The 11,953-nt window shown below is 48.3% G+C and overlaps 1 protein-coding gene across 1 annotated transcript; it reads left to right on the forward strand.

The window, feature by feature from the left end:
• The first annotated feature begins 218 nt into the window (after positions 1–218).
• Positions 219–11,682, forward strand: LOC311201565 (tubulin alpha-1C chain-like). The gene is made up of 5 exons (XM_084275974.1): positions 219–264; positions 4,870–5,092; positions 8,189–8,337; positions 9,961–10,641; positions 11,296–11,682. Exons 1-5 carry the CDS (start codon positions 262–264, stop codon positions 11,587–11,589), a joined length of 1,350 nt encoding a protein of 449 aa, XP_084132100.1. The 5' UTR covers positions 219–261; the 3' UTR covers positions 11,590–11,682.
• Positions 11,683–11,953: the final 271 nt, after the last annotated feature.

Raw genomic sequence — 11,953 nt, forward strand, 5'->3', positions numbered from 1 at the left:
GAGGGCGCCTTCCACGCGACCACCTCCCGGCTGCGATTGGTGGAGCGGACGGCCTGCAGGCAGAAGCACCCAATGGCTGCGCGGCGGGAACACGCCTCCCTGAGAGGTCTCGCCGATGAAACCAGGCGCGGGCAGGCAGCCGCCCCGCCCCCTCCCCTTCCCTATATAAACTGGGCCCGGGAAACGCGGCCGCGTTCACGGTGCTGCCCAGACTCGTTGCGCGTCTGCCGCTCACAGCGCTGCCCGCCGCCGGCCCGAGCCATGGTGAGAGGGGAAGGGGGGGTCCTAGTGCCGCGCTGAGGTGGGGGTAGGGGCGGGGGACTCCGTCCTGGCCCCGGGAGGGAGCGGGGACGAGCCCCGGGCCGTGTCGCCTCGTCCCAAAATGGTGGCGGCTCCTCTGAGATCATGGCGGCCCGCGGCGGGGCGGCTCTCCCTGGGGACGGCGGGACCCCCACCCCACCCCGCCAGGCTGGGGCTGGCGGCTCCCTCAGAGGTGACTCCTCGGCGGCAGCGGGGAGCCCGGGACTGGGACGGGCTCTCTGTCCCCGGGGCGGGACGTGGCGGGGCACCCAGCCCGGGCGCGGTGGTGAGGCGGGAGGGCAGCGCCAGGGGGGCTCTCACGGGGACCTGTTGAGGTGGGTGGGGGGGGGGAGGGTCTCCTTAGGCTCTGGGGCGGCGGGGGAGGCCGTGGCACTGGTGCTTCTGGAGGTGCCGTTCGCTGCTCTCCGCTGGTCCCGCCCGCCGGTGGAGCCAGGTGCCGGCCGAGGCGTGAGGCAGTTCGGGGAGGGCGGGCTGGTGGGCAGGTTGCCCGAAGGACTTGGTGGGACTGGCTCTGTAATAGAGCTGGGGTGGTATATGGCCTTGTAAATCAGCCTCGGAGGGGGTTTGGGCTGGCAAGGCAAGGCTCTGTACTGAGGGGGCTACAGGGGACTTCTGTGAGAAGCTGCTGGAAGGTTCCCCTCGGTCTGATAGAGCCAGGGGCAGCCCCATGACAGACTCGCCCCTGGCCAGGCCAGGCAGTGGTGCTGGTGCCTCTGGGATGACACATTGAAGAACAACAAGAGAGTGGCAGCTCTTACAGCCAGAGAGGGGAGTGAGAACACGTGAGAAACTTTGCAGGCACCTAGGTCAGTGCAGAAGGAGATGGATTAGGTGCTGCAGGCACTGGAGCAGAGATTCCATTGCAGCCTGTGGAGGCAGCCTGCCCTCACCTCCCTGGTGGAGCAGGTGGAGGCAAATGAAGGATGCTGTGACTCTTGGGAAATCTGAATAAGCTCCTGGCAGGCTCTGCAGCTCAAGGAGAGGAGGATTCCATGCTGGAGCAGGTTTGATGGCAGCACTTATGACCTCGTGGGGGACCCATGCTAAAGCAGTCTGTTCCTGAAGTTCTGCACCCTGTGGAACAGACCTGTGCTGGGGTAGTTCAGAGCTGCTCTCTGTGGGAAGAGAGAGTTCATGGAGGACTGTCCCATGAGAAGGACTGCATGCTGGAGTAGGGGAAGAGAGGCAGAGACAATGTGTGGGGAACTGACTGCAACCCCCATTCCTTGTCCCTCTGCTGCTGGGGATGGGGGATAGGAGAGGAATTCAGGGGTAAAATTAAACCTGGGGAAAATTGAGGGATGGGGTGAGGTGTTTTAATATTTTATTTCTCATCCTACACTGTTTTACTTGGTAATAAATCAGATTAATTTTTTCCTAAGTTAAGTCTGTCTTGACTGTGGTGGTAGTTGGTGAATTCTCTCTTCTTGTCCCTATTTTGACCCACAAGCCTTTTGTTGCAGAGGGGGTGTAATAGTGGCTTTGGGCACCTGGCCTCCAGCCAGGGTCAACCTATTATGAAGGCATTTCTGAAAGGTGTGATAAAGGGTTGGGACATGATAGAGGACTGAGTTCAGCTGTTGAGCTGTGTGGCACAACAAATGAGCTGCCAGCTGGAGTTTTGGGGACAAGCATGAGGTCCTTCCCTGTGTTGGTGCTGGCCCTGTATATGTTATCAAAAAGAGATGGTGGATGTCAGAAGGTTACATGGGTATGAATATGTATCAGACTGCTTCTGTAGGGAGGATGTGCATGTGAAATACTTGTTTAACTGAAAACAGAGTATTGGAAGGATGTGCTGATGTCCTTACCTTGTTTTTACCCTTCTTTGGGGGCTGCTGTGGTTGCATTTTTTTAAATTAAGCCAAATTAAGAGTGTGAATGCAGTGCTTCACCTCTGTGAAGGATTCAGTTTGCCTTGGATTCCATCCTAGGGAAAACATGTTCCTCTCTATAGTGTGTTGTTGAACTTGGTCTGAGCTGGTACTGCCATTCCCATGAAACTTGGCTTTCCATCAGCATCACAGAGCTGTGGCAGTTCTCTTGCCTGGCTTTGCAACTTGATTATACATTCAAGGCTCAAGTTTTCTTCTGTTTTAGCACTCTTGGAAAAGACCTGCTGCTGTGGAAAGGCTGTGCAGAGCAAAACAGGCACAATCTTAGTGTCTAACAGAGGTTTGTTTTGTTAAATCTCCATGTGCTACTGAAGTACTTGGTACAGTTGCAGGGAAGCAGTTGAAAGATCTCACAAAGCAGGGCTAACAGCAGCACCAGGTCAAGTGTTTGGGACTGACTTTGTCTTGCCAAGTGTTACAAAACTCCAAGGATGGAGAAGATCCTTTCCCACCTTTCCAGGGCTGTGCTACTGCAGAAGCTTTTCCCAACTGGAATCTGCCAGCATCTTCAGACTTGAACCCTGAAGCAGAGAGGGGTCTTGGTGTGCTGGCCATAGTCTCCTACTGAGGATGAGAATGCCTTGCTGAACATTCAGGATGGTTTCTGTGGTAACCCCCAGGATCTTTTCAGCAGGGCTGCTTCTCAGTTAATTGCTGCTTTGTACTGAGGTGGGGAATTGCTCTGCCCCCAGTGCTGAACTTTGTACCTTGTCAAAGTTCATGTGCTGTGTGTTCAGTATGATGCCTGGAGGACCTGGTCTGGGGCTGTGTTGCCCAAGCTGTGCTTCCAGAGGCTTAAATGTTCTTTCAAATGTGAATGATTGTTGTTGCTTTGTATAGTTTGAGGTAGGGGTGCTAGTTCACTCCATGCTGGGAAGCTCATGTAGAGTCTGATGTCTTCCACACAGTCACAGTGCTTGGCCATGCCAGCCCTGCATGCTGCCTTGCAGTGACCTTCCCCAGCTGCCTGGGAGCTTCACTGACAAAGCTTAGATCACTGATAGGACCTCTACACCAGGCTGAAGTGGTGATAGAGCTCTACTTTCTCCTTTTCTTTTAGAAGAGATGTAGGCTGCCTGTTCTGAAAGGGTGAGGTGGCCAAATTCATTGCCATGGCCCAGCTTCTCAGTGACAGTGCAGCCTTTTTGGGAGGCATGCTGGAGCTGTTTTTCCTGTTGCCCTTTTTCCAGTGTGTAGGTTGGCTGTCCTCTCCTATTGCAGAATGGTACCAAGCCCAGTGCTTTGGCTTGCACTGTGATGGGGTAATGCCTTGGTAGTTTGGCAGCAGCTTTGAGTAAGGCTTGTTTCAGAGGATGTGGATTGCTCTCCTGGAAGCTGTATGTCTGAATACACAGCTTGGATGGGGAGCTACAAAACAGCAGTTCTGAGCTGTTCAGTGCTGGGGCTGAGAACAGGTGACTTTTTGCCAAATACAGAATTTGACTTCCTGGTGTTTCCAGGGACATTTAAAGGACTATACTCCTGCTTTCCTGTATTGACTACTGATGTAGACTAGGCAGCTCCAGGTCCTACTTATCCTGCAATTTCAGGGGAGAAATGAATTGTGTCACCCAGTCATAGGGTCTGAACATAATTGTGAATGTTACTCAAAACTGTCCTATATGCAGGCTCTTCTAGAATGTGTTTAACTCTTCTTCAAGCCCAAAAATCAAATATAAAATGCCACAGATGGACAGAACTTGAGAGATGGCTCCACTGTGATTTGGCTTTTAATATTCAAAACCCTATGCTGAAATAGTAAGGAAGCTGGGTTTGTGCTGTGAACATCATCAGAAACTTGGGAATACATAAATTGGTAAGAATAGGGCCTTTTGCTGACATAGGTTAAGTGAGGTTGAGTTTTGTCTAGTGTTGAGGAGCTTTGTCCTTTGCATATATCAGTCTGATGTGAAGCCTGATGCTCCATATTTATGAAGGGACATTAAGGGTGTCATTAGGCAAAGACTTACAGAATGGCAATTCCCCATAATGATCAGGAGAATAATTTTTTCTCACTTCATATATGTTAAATAAAATGGCCCTGGATCTTGCAGGAGGCTTTTGCTCCATCTGGTGGCTGCGCTCATGTGGCTCCTGGGGCTGGAGTTCTGGAGGGGGGAAGGTTTTGTGACACTTATCAACAGCCTAAGTGTAGTCATTGGTTTTTCTAAAAAGTGTTTATGAAGAGAGGAGATGTCTGAAGGATTTAGAGTTGTTCAAACTCTTCCTGCTTGAGGATAGGAACAACAAAAAGGCTGCCCAGAGAGGGGGTGGGTGCCCCATCCCTGGGGGTGTTCAAGGCCAGGTTGGATGGGGCCCTGGGCAACCTTGTGTAGCTCCAGGCCTGGAGGTTGGTGTCCCTGCCTGTGGCAGGGGATTGGAGCTCTGTGATCCTTGGGGTCCCTTCCAACCCAGACCAGTCTGGGATTCTATGAACAAATGAGAAATGTCCCAAAGGGTCTTTCTAGGTGGATGATGCCTGAAAGAGGCATTTGTGTTCTGTATTTAGTGCCAAATGGCCCTAACACCAAGACAATAAGACCAATGTTTTAACAGCGTTGTGACAGGGGGACTTCAAGCTGTGTGTGCTAATGTTTTCTAAACAAGGACACCGCTGTTCCCTTTGAATGATCCATTCTCTTTCTCCCTGCAGCGTGAGTGCATCTCAGTCCACGTTGGTCAAGCTGGAGTGCAGATCGGCAACGCGTGCTGGGAGCTGTACTGCCTGGAGCATGGCATCCAGCCCAACGGCACCATGCCCAGCGACAAGACCATCGGAGGGGGGGACGACTCCTTCAACACCTTCTTCAGTGAGACTGGTGCAGGAAAACATGTCCCTCGTGCTGTGTTTGTGGACCTTGAACCAGCAGTAATAGGTAAAGTGACCTGTGGAACATACTGTAGGATTTGGTTTAACTTACACACTTTTTTTTTTACTGAGTGATCCATTTCTCCAGCTCTGTAAAATACTTTGGGGCTTTAATCCTTTGCTATGTGAAGCTTGCCTTATATCTTCCATGTAATGGAAAATGTGTGGCTCTACATTCACTGGGACTGGCAAATGTGTGCTCTGGAGCTCTAAAGAATTTAAATGCTACCTGCTGCCAGCCTCTGGAACTAAATGGGTCTTCTGAGTCTCACAACCTACACAAGGAACTAGTTATATCCTCTTGAAACAATATGGCATGACGTGTACAAGAGTCAACAGGAACCTTGTAAAAGTGTGTATGTATCATTAAGCAGATTTCTTTTTGCACATAGGAATAATTCCTGTGCCTTCCCAAAACAATATTCTACTGCCTGTAGCTTGAATAGTGCTTGTAGTGATGAGTCTCAGTTGCCAGCCTAAAGTCAGTGCTTCCATACATGTATTTCAGCTTTGTGCTGCCTTCCCTTTGAATAACAACCCACTCACTCTGAAAATCACTTGTATCCCAAGGTTGGGCACCACTGGCTTAGTATTCAGCTGTGATCCCACCCATCAGCCACTGCCTGATCCCACTTTCTGTGGCAGCAGCCACACTGCCAGCCCAAAGTGAGCTCCCCAAGTTTCACCATACACTTGTGTCATCTTGGTTCTGCTCTCACCAGCCTATGTGCCTGAAGTCATTCTGCTAGAGCTGTTTGTGTGGCTGTCTTCCCTTTGGTGATTTGGGGCTCTCATAGAAGTGTGTGTTGTCTCTGCTTACACAGTTGCTGTGCTTATCTCCCCTTTCCAACTCTCTGTGTACTGCAGAAAGATGAGTGTCTTAGGGGAGATGTAGTCTTAAGCTACTCCTGGATACCCAAACCTCTTGTAGCTCATTTTCACTGTAACACCCCAAATTCTTTCAGAGCTTTATAATGGTAGAATGTGCTTATGCAGGAGAGCAGAAGGCAGTTGGGCAAGTCAAGGGTGGGAGTTTTGGACTGAATTTGAGTAACCCAAAGCACCCTTGACCATACACTGGCTCCCCAGGAGCTGTTATAGGTCTGGCTTCTGGTTTTCTTGAGCCTTGTGGGTGTTGCTTCCTCTGCTGCTGGCCAGGTGGTGGCTCTGAGCAACCAGAAAAGGCTGAGAAATGAGGTGAGGGAGAGCAGGTGGCAAAGCTCTCACCTTGCCTCTGGGGGGGAGTTGCTGCTGAGCCTTGGGACACATGGCAAAAGGAAATGTTCCAGCACTTGATGATGCAAGTGTAGTATGTAGAGATGGGTGAAAGACTGTCTTAAGAAATACCTGGTAATACTAAACCAGTTTGGATTTTGTTATATCATGTGCCTTTTGGGGAGTAGTGTTCTCTTCTACTGCCCTGCCTGTTTGAACATTATTGATCCAGTTTCCTGAGCAGGGCTAGTATCACTTGTGTACACAGCAACTCTGCAGCTGCCACGTGTACACCAGGGATTTCTGGAGCTTCCAGATCAGTGCTGCTCTTAGCAAAAAGCAGCAGAGCTGCTGTACATGTACACTAGGCCTGTGGATGGGGTAAAATACCACTGAACTTTCCTCCAAGAAATAGGACACGTTACTGTCTGGGACTTCAACACAAGCATGAAAAAGTGTGTCCAGGGGAAGGCTTGGTTTAGCTGTCCCTTTAATGGCATTCTTCATTCAGCACAATTTTGCAGTACAATAACTGATCCTCTTAACTCTTTTGTTACTTCCCCAGGACCAGCTTGACTCATGTTGCCCCATCTTACACCTTTAGATTCCATATTTCCCCCTTTTACCCATATTTCTCCTTTAACTTGGAGTGTTAACACTGGTATGGAAGTCCCAACCATAGGAATTTTGATAGGTAGACTTCTCCAAAGTGTTTTGAATTCCACCATGGAAATACCTTAGAGTATCTCATTGCAAACTGCAGTGGTAATGAGTCAGTGTCAGTTGTTTCAGGTAGTAACTGTATTTTTAAATCTTGAAGTTTACTTGCTTGTCTTTGTCACTCTTTTTTCAGATTAAAAAGAATATATGCAAACAGGCAGTTTCAGCTGTAGTTACTATAACTTTGCTTTCCACCTGACTTTAAAGGATGCAGTACTGCTTTAGCAAAGGACTCAAAAGTGGCTTGAGCTAAACCAGAGACAGAGCTATGCTGAGTGTCTTTTGTACCTTTGTGGTAGGACAGAGCTTTAACCTGTGATGTAAGTGCATTTTTCTGTTAATTAGTGGATATAATAACTCTAAATCACTCTTCAGATCTGTTGCTCACTGGGGATGGAGTGTGCCCATTTGCACTGTTGCTACATAAGAGCCATTTCTGCTGGACCTTACAGCTCAGTGCTGGAATAACTGACTAAGAGGGTGGTGAGGGGCTGGAACAGGCTGCCCAGAGAGGGGGTGGGTGCCCCATCCCTGTGGGTGTTCCAGGCCAGGTTGGATGGGGCCCTGGGCAACCTTGTGTAGCTCCAGGCCTGGAGGTTGGTGTCCCTGCCTGTGGCAGGGGGTTGGAGCTCTGTGATCCTTGGGGTCCCTTCCAACCCAGACCAGTCTGGGATTCTATGAATATCTCCAAGATAATTTCCTGTTTCTTTTGAACACTTTTGTGTACCCTCAGTAGAAAGTACAATGAAGGGCAAGAAGGGGACAGGGAAGCAGTGTAGGTTTTGATGTCCACAGCTGCATGAGCAATAAGGCAACATGCTGGAGGGCTTGGAAAGTTGGATTTAAGATGCTGATTGCAAGGTGGGCCTTAAGTGGTGTTCAACTGTGGAAGAATGCTTCTGCTGCTACAGTCCAGTTGACACTTCTGATCTGTCAGAGCAATTCAAAATTTATATGTAAATTGGGCAGTTCCTTAAGCAGTAGCTTAATTTTTTAGGTACTCAATGTTTGCTGTGCTAAGTATATTGTTACCTACTGATAGGTGGCAATCAAGCTGCTTTTTATTTCTAAGGGTTTAGGTACCTTATTCTGGCCACCCTCAGAAGTTTGAAAAAGCTGCTCTATATAGAAAACTAACTTCTAAACAATAATTCCCTTGTCTCCCCAGATGAAGTTAGGAGTGGGACATACAAGCAACTCTTTCATCCAGAACAACTCATATCTGGTAAAGAAGATGCTGCAAACAACTATGCTCGAGGTCATTACACAGTTGGGAAAGAGATAATTGATCTTGTTCTAGAGCGAATCAGGAAACTGGTAAGAATTTTCTTCACTAAAGACTCTTAAACATCTTCATCCTGTTCTACAGGACTTGGCAATTAGGTTGTCAAATACATGGCCTTATAAACTGTTTTAATTTATTCCATGGTAGGAGAATCTGTGGACTTAGTCTGCATCTGTTTTTATTCTTAGCCAGCTGAGAATGGTTGGATTATTCCTGTCAGATATGATTTTTCAAGTGACCTCAGATGCTGATGAGATGCCCAAAATTCTGTAGTTTCATGTTCAGCTTCAGACAGCCAGGCCTGAGAACTCTGATTTGCATATTCCTGCAGGAAAAGGATTGGTCTCTGGCTGGGGCTCCTGCAAGGATGTTTAAATAGGAGTATTTGCTTCTGTGGTTTAGCCTCCTGTTTGCATTTCCTGCTGTTGTAATTTCTGAATTAATTTTATGGTAATAACAAAAGGAATAAATATCAGTAAGTTGAGATGCTTCAGGCTCCCATGTCTTTGATCACATGGCAAACTTATGAAGATGTCAGCTTAGGAGGTTAGACTTCCCTTTTTAGGGTTGCTAAGCATGTAGTTCACCAGATTTGTGTCACACAGGTAGGAAATTCTCACTGCACAAAAACCCAGGGTATCCCCCTGGTGTTCTAATATTGAATGCCAGGTGAGGCTTACTGAAAAATATACCTTTTATACATCAAAACTGGTAGTACTCTCTCCTTTTCTGCCACCATATCTAATTACAGCCAAGATAACTTTGCAGCAGGCTGTACTTTGACCTGAAAAATATGGCTGTAATTTCTTTTTACAAGCTTTTGGGAGGACTTGTCACTGCTGTGAATCAAGAAGTAGGAGCCACTTTCTGAGGGCAAGGCAGTCTTAATTTCTTCATCTGAACTGGAATGGGAGTGTAATACATTTTGACAGCTCACTTCCCTGAACTGCTTGCAACTCTTAGAGGATTGTAGCACTAATTCTACCATGGGGTTGCTCCATTTTTGGGCAGGTAGAAAATGTCAAATCAGTCTAAGAGGTAGCTCTGTGAATGTTACTGCGTTTTGTGGCCATTGTTAATGGCCTTGGTCTGAGAACTGGAGGTAGGGGAAGTCTTGAAGTTGTAATTTGAAGCTGAGAGGTCACACTCAAATATGTAGGGGGCTTAAAATAGCCAAGGATACAAGGTTTTTTGAGGCAATTGCTTGATTATTGGTGGATGAATCAAATGAATTTTTTACAGGAGCATGTAGTGATAAAACAAGGGATAATGGCTTTCAACTGAAGGAGGACAGATGGAGGTTTGGATGAGTTAGTAGAAAGAAATCTTTCCCAAAGAGGGGTGAGGCCCTGGCACAGGGTGCCCACAGGGGTTGTGGCTGCTCCTGGATCCCTGGCAGGATTCAAGGCTGGGTTGGATGGGACTTAAGGCACCTGGACTGGTGGGAGTGTCCCTGCCCATGGCATGGGGGGGACTAGATGGGCTTTGAGTTCCCTTCCAGTGCAAACTAGTTGATGATTCAGTGAAAGTCAATACTACTTTCCTGAAGCTTGAGCAGTTGGTGTGTGTCAGAATTCAGGCTTGCCTGTCTTGAGCTTGTTTTGGGATTCTTAATGTCCAGACAGTTGCTCTAACACATGTATTTTCTCTTTCAGGCTGATCAATGCACAGGCCTGCAGGGTTTCCTGATCTTCCACAGCTTTGGGGGGGGCACTGGCTCAGGTTTCACCTCCCTGCTGATGGAGCGCCTGTCAGTCGACTATGGGAAGAAATCCAAACTGGAATTCGCCATCTACCCTGCACCACAGGTCTCCACAGCGGTTGTTGAGCCGTACAACTCCATCCTGACCACCCACACCACCCTGGAGCATTCTGACTGTGCCTTTATGGTTGACAATGAGGCCATCTATGACATTTGCCGGAGGAACCTGGACATTGAGCGCCCGACTTACACCAACCTCAACCGCCTCATTGGTCAGATAGTCTCTTCCATTACCGCTTCCCTCAGATTCGACGGTGCCTTAAACGTGGATCTGACTGAATTCCAAACCAACCTGGTGCCTTACCCCCGGATCCACTTCCCACTGGTAACCTACTCCCCAATTATTTCAGCAGAGAAGGCCTATCACGAGCAGCTCTCGGTGTCTGAGATCACCAACGCTTGCTTTGAGCCATCCAACCAGATGGTGAAGTGTGACCCCCGCCATGGCAAGTACATGGCCTGCTGCATGCTGTACCGGGGGGATGTGGTCCCCAAGGATGTCAACGCTGCTATCGCTGCGATCAAAACCAAGCGCACGATCCAGTTTGTGGACTGGTGTCCTACTGGTTTTAAGGCAAGTCACAAGTTATGCATGGTTTATTTAATAGAGTTCTCGATTGTTGTTCTGGGGTTATAGAATCATAGAATGGTGTGGATTGGAAGGGACCCCAAGGGTCACAGAGCTCCAACCCCCTGCCACAGACAGGGCCACCAACCTCCAGGCCTGGAGCTACACAAGGTTGCCCAGGGCCCCAGCCAACCTGGCCTTGAACACCCCCAGGGATGGGGCACCCACCCCCTCTCTGGGCAGCCTGTTCCAGCCCCTCACCACTCTCTGGAAAGAACTTCCCCCTAATATCTAATTTTAACCTTCCTTCCTTCAGCTTTAATCCATCCCCCTTGTCCTGCCGTTGTCTACCCTTTTAAAAAGTTGATTCCCCTCCTGTTCCTCTGCTCCCTTCACATACTGGGAGGCTGCAATGAGGTCCCCCTGCAGCCTTCTCTAGGCTGAACCAGCCCAGCTCCCTCAGCCTCTCCTCATACTTCTTATGGAGTATGTTTTCTTGGTATGGTACTTTGTAGTTTTTAGAGAGATGGAGACTTCAGTTCTTACACAAAGCTCTTTTCCCAGGAGTGAAAACACTTTATCCAATTCTCTGACTCTTTTGACTATAATCCTGTCAAATGCCACACAGGAAATTCATGGTGTCTTCTCCTTTCACCCTAGGTTGGCATCAATTACCAGCCACCAACAGTGGTTCCTGGTGGTGACCTAGCCAAAGTCCAGCGGGCAGTGTGCATGCTGAGCAACACCACAGCCATTGCTGAAGCGTGGGCTCGTCTAGACCACAAGTTTGATCTGATGTATGCCAAACGTGCCTTTGTTCACTGGTATGTTGGAGAAGGGATGGAGGAGGGGGAGTTCTCAGAGGCTCGGGAAGATTTGGCTGCTCTTGAGAAAGATTATGAAGAAGTGGGCACAGACTCAATGGATGGAGAAGATGAAGGTGAAGAATATTAAATAAAATGGAAGCAAATTGCATGTCTCTGCCACTTTACTGCCTCTCCAGTAGCAGTGTAAATCATGTTAAATAAAAAACTACTTTAATCAAGACATCTGTAGTGTCCAGACACTGTATCTGCTTTAACTACATGTGAGTAGTCAGTCCAGGAAATAGAATTTCTTTCTGAGAACAAAGTTATTTTACTCAACTATCTGTACTTAGGTGAGTTCTTGTCCTTAACACATTGCTATTGGGAGAGCTAATAGCTTTCCACCAGAATACAATATGAGAATGTGCTTGAGCTTTTGCTGGAAGATAAATTAATTACTTTTCTTTTTCAAGCCCTAAAGCTGATGGAGGCAACAGGAACAAGCCTTACAT

This window comes from Gallinula chloropus (genome assembly GCF_964237585.1).
Source record: "Gallinula chloropus genome assembly, chromosome: 27".
Classification (NCBI taxonomy): Eukaryota; Metazoa; Chordata; class Aves; order Gruiformes; family Rallidae; genus Gallinula; species Gallinula chloropus.

Coding starts and splice junctions, on each gene's coding strand:
- LOC311201565 (XM_084275974.1), top strand. Junction 5,093..8,188: donor CCTTGAACCAGCAGTAATAG/GTAAAGTGACCT, acceptor TTGTCTCCCCAG/ATGAAGTTAGGAGTGGGACA. Junction 10,642..11,295: donor GGTGTCCTACTGGTTTTAAG/GCAAGTCACAAG, acceptor CTTTCACCCTAG/GTTGGCATCAATTACCAGCC.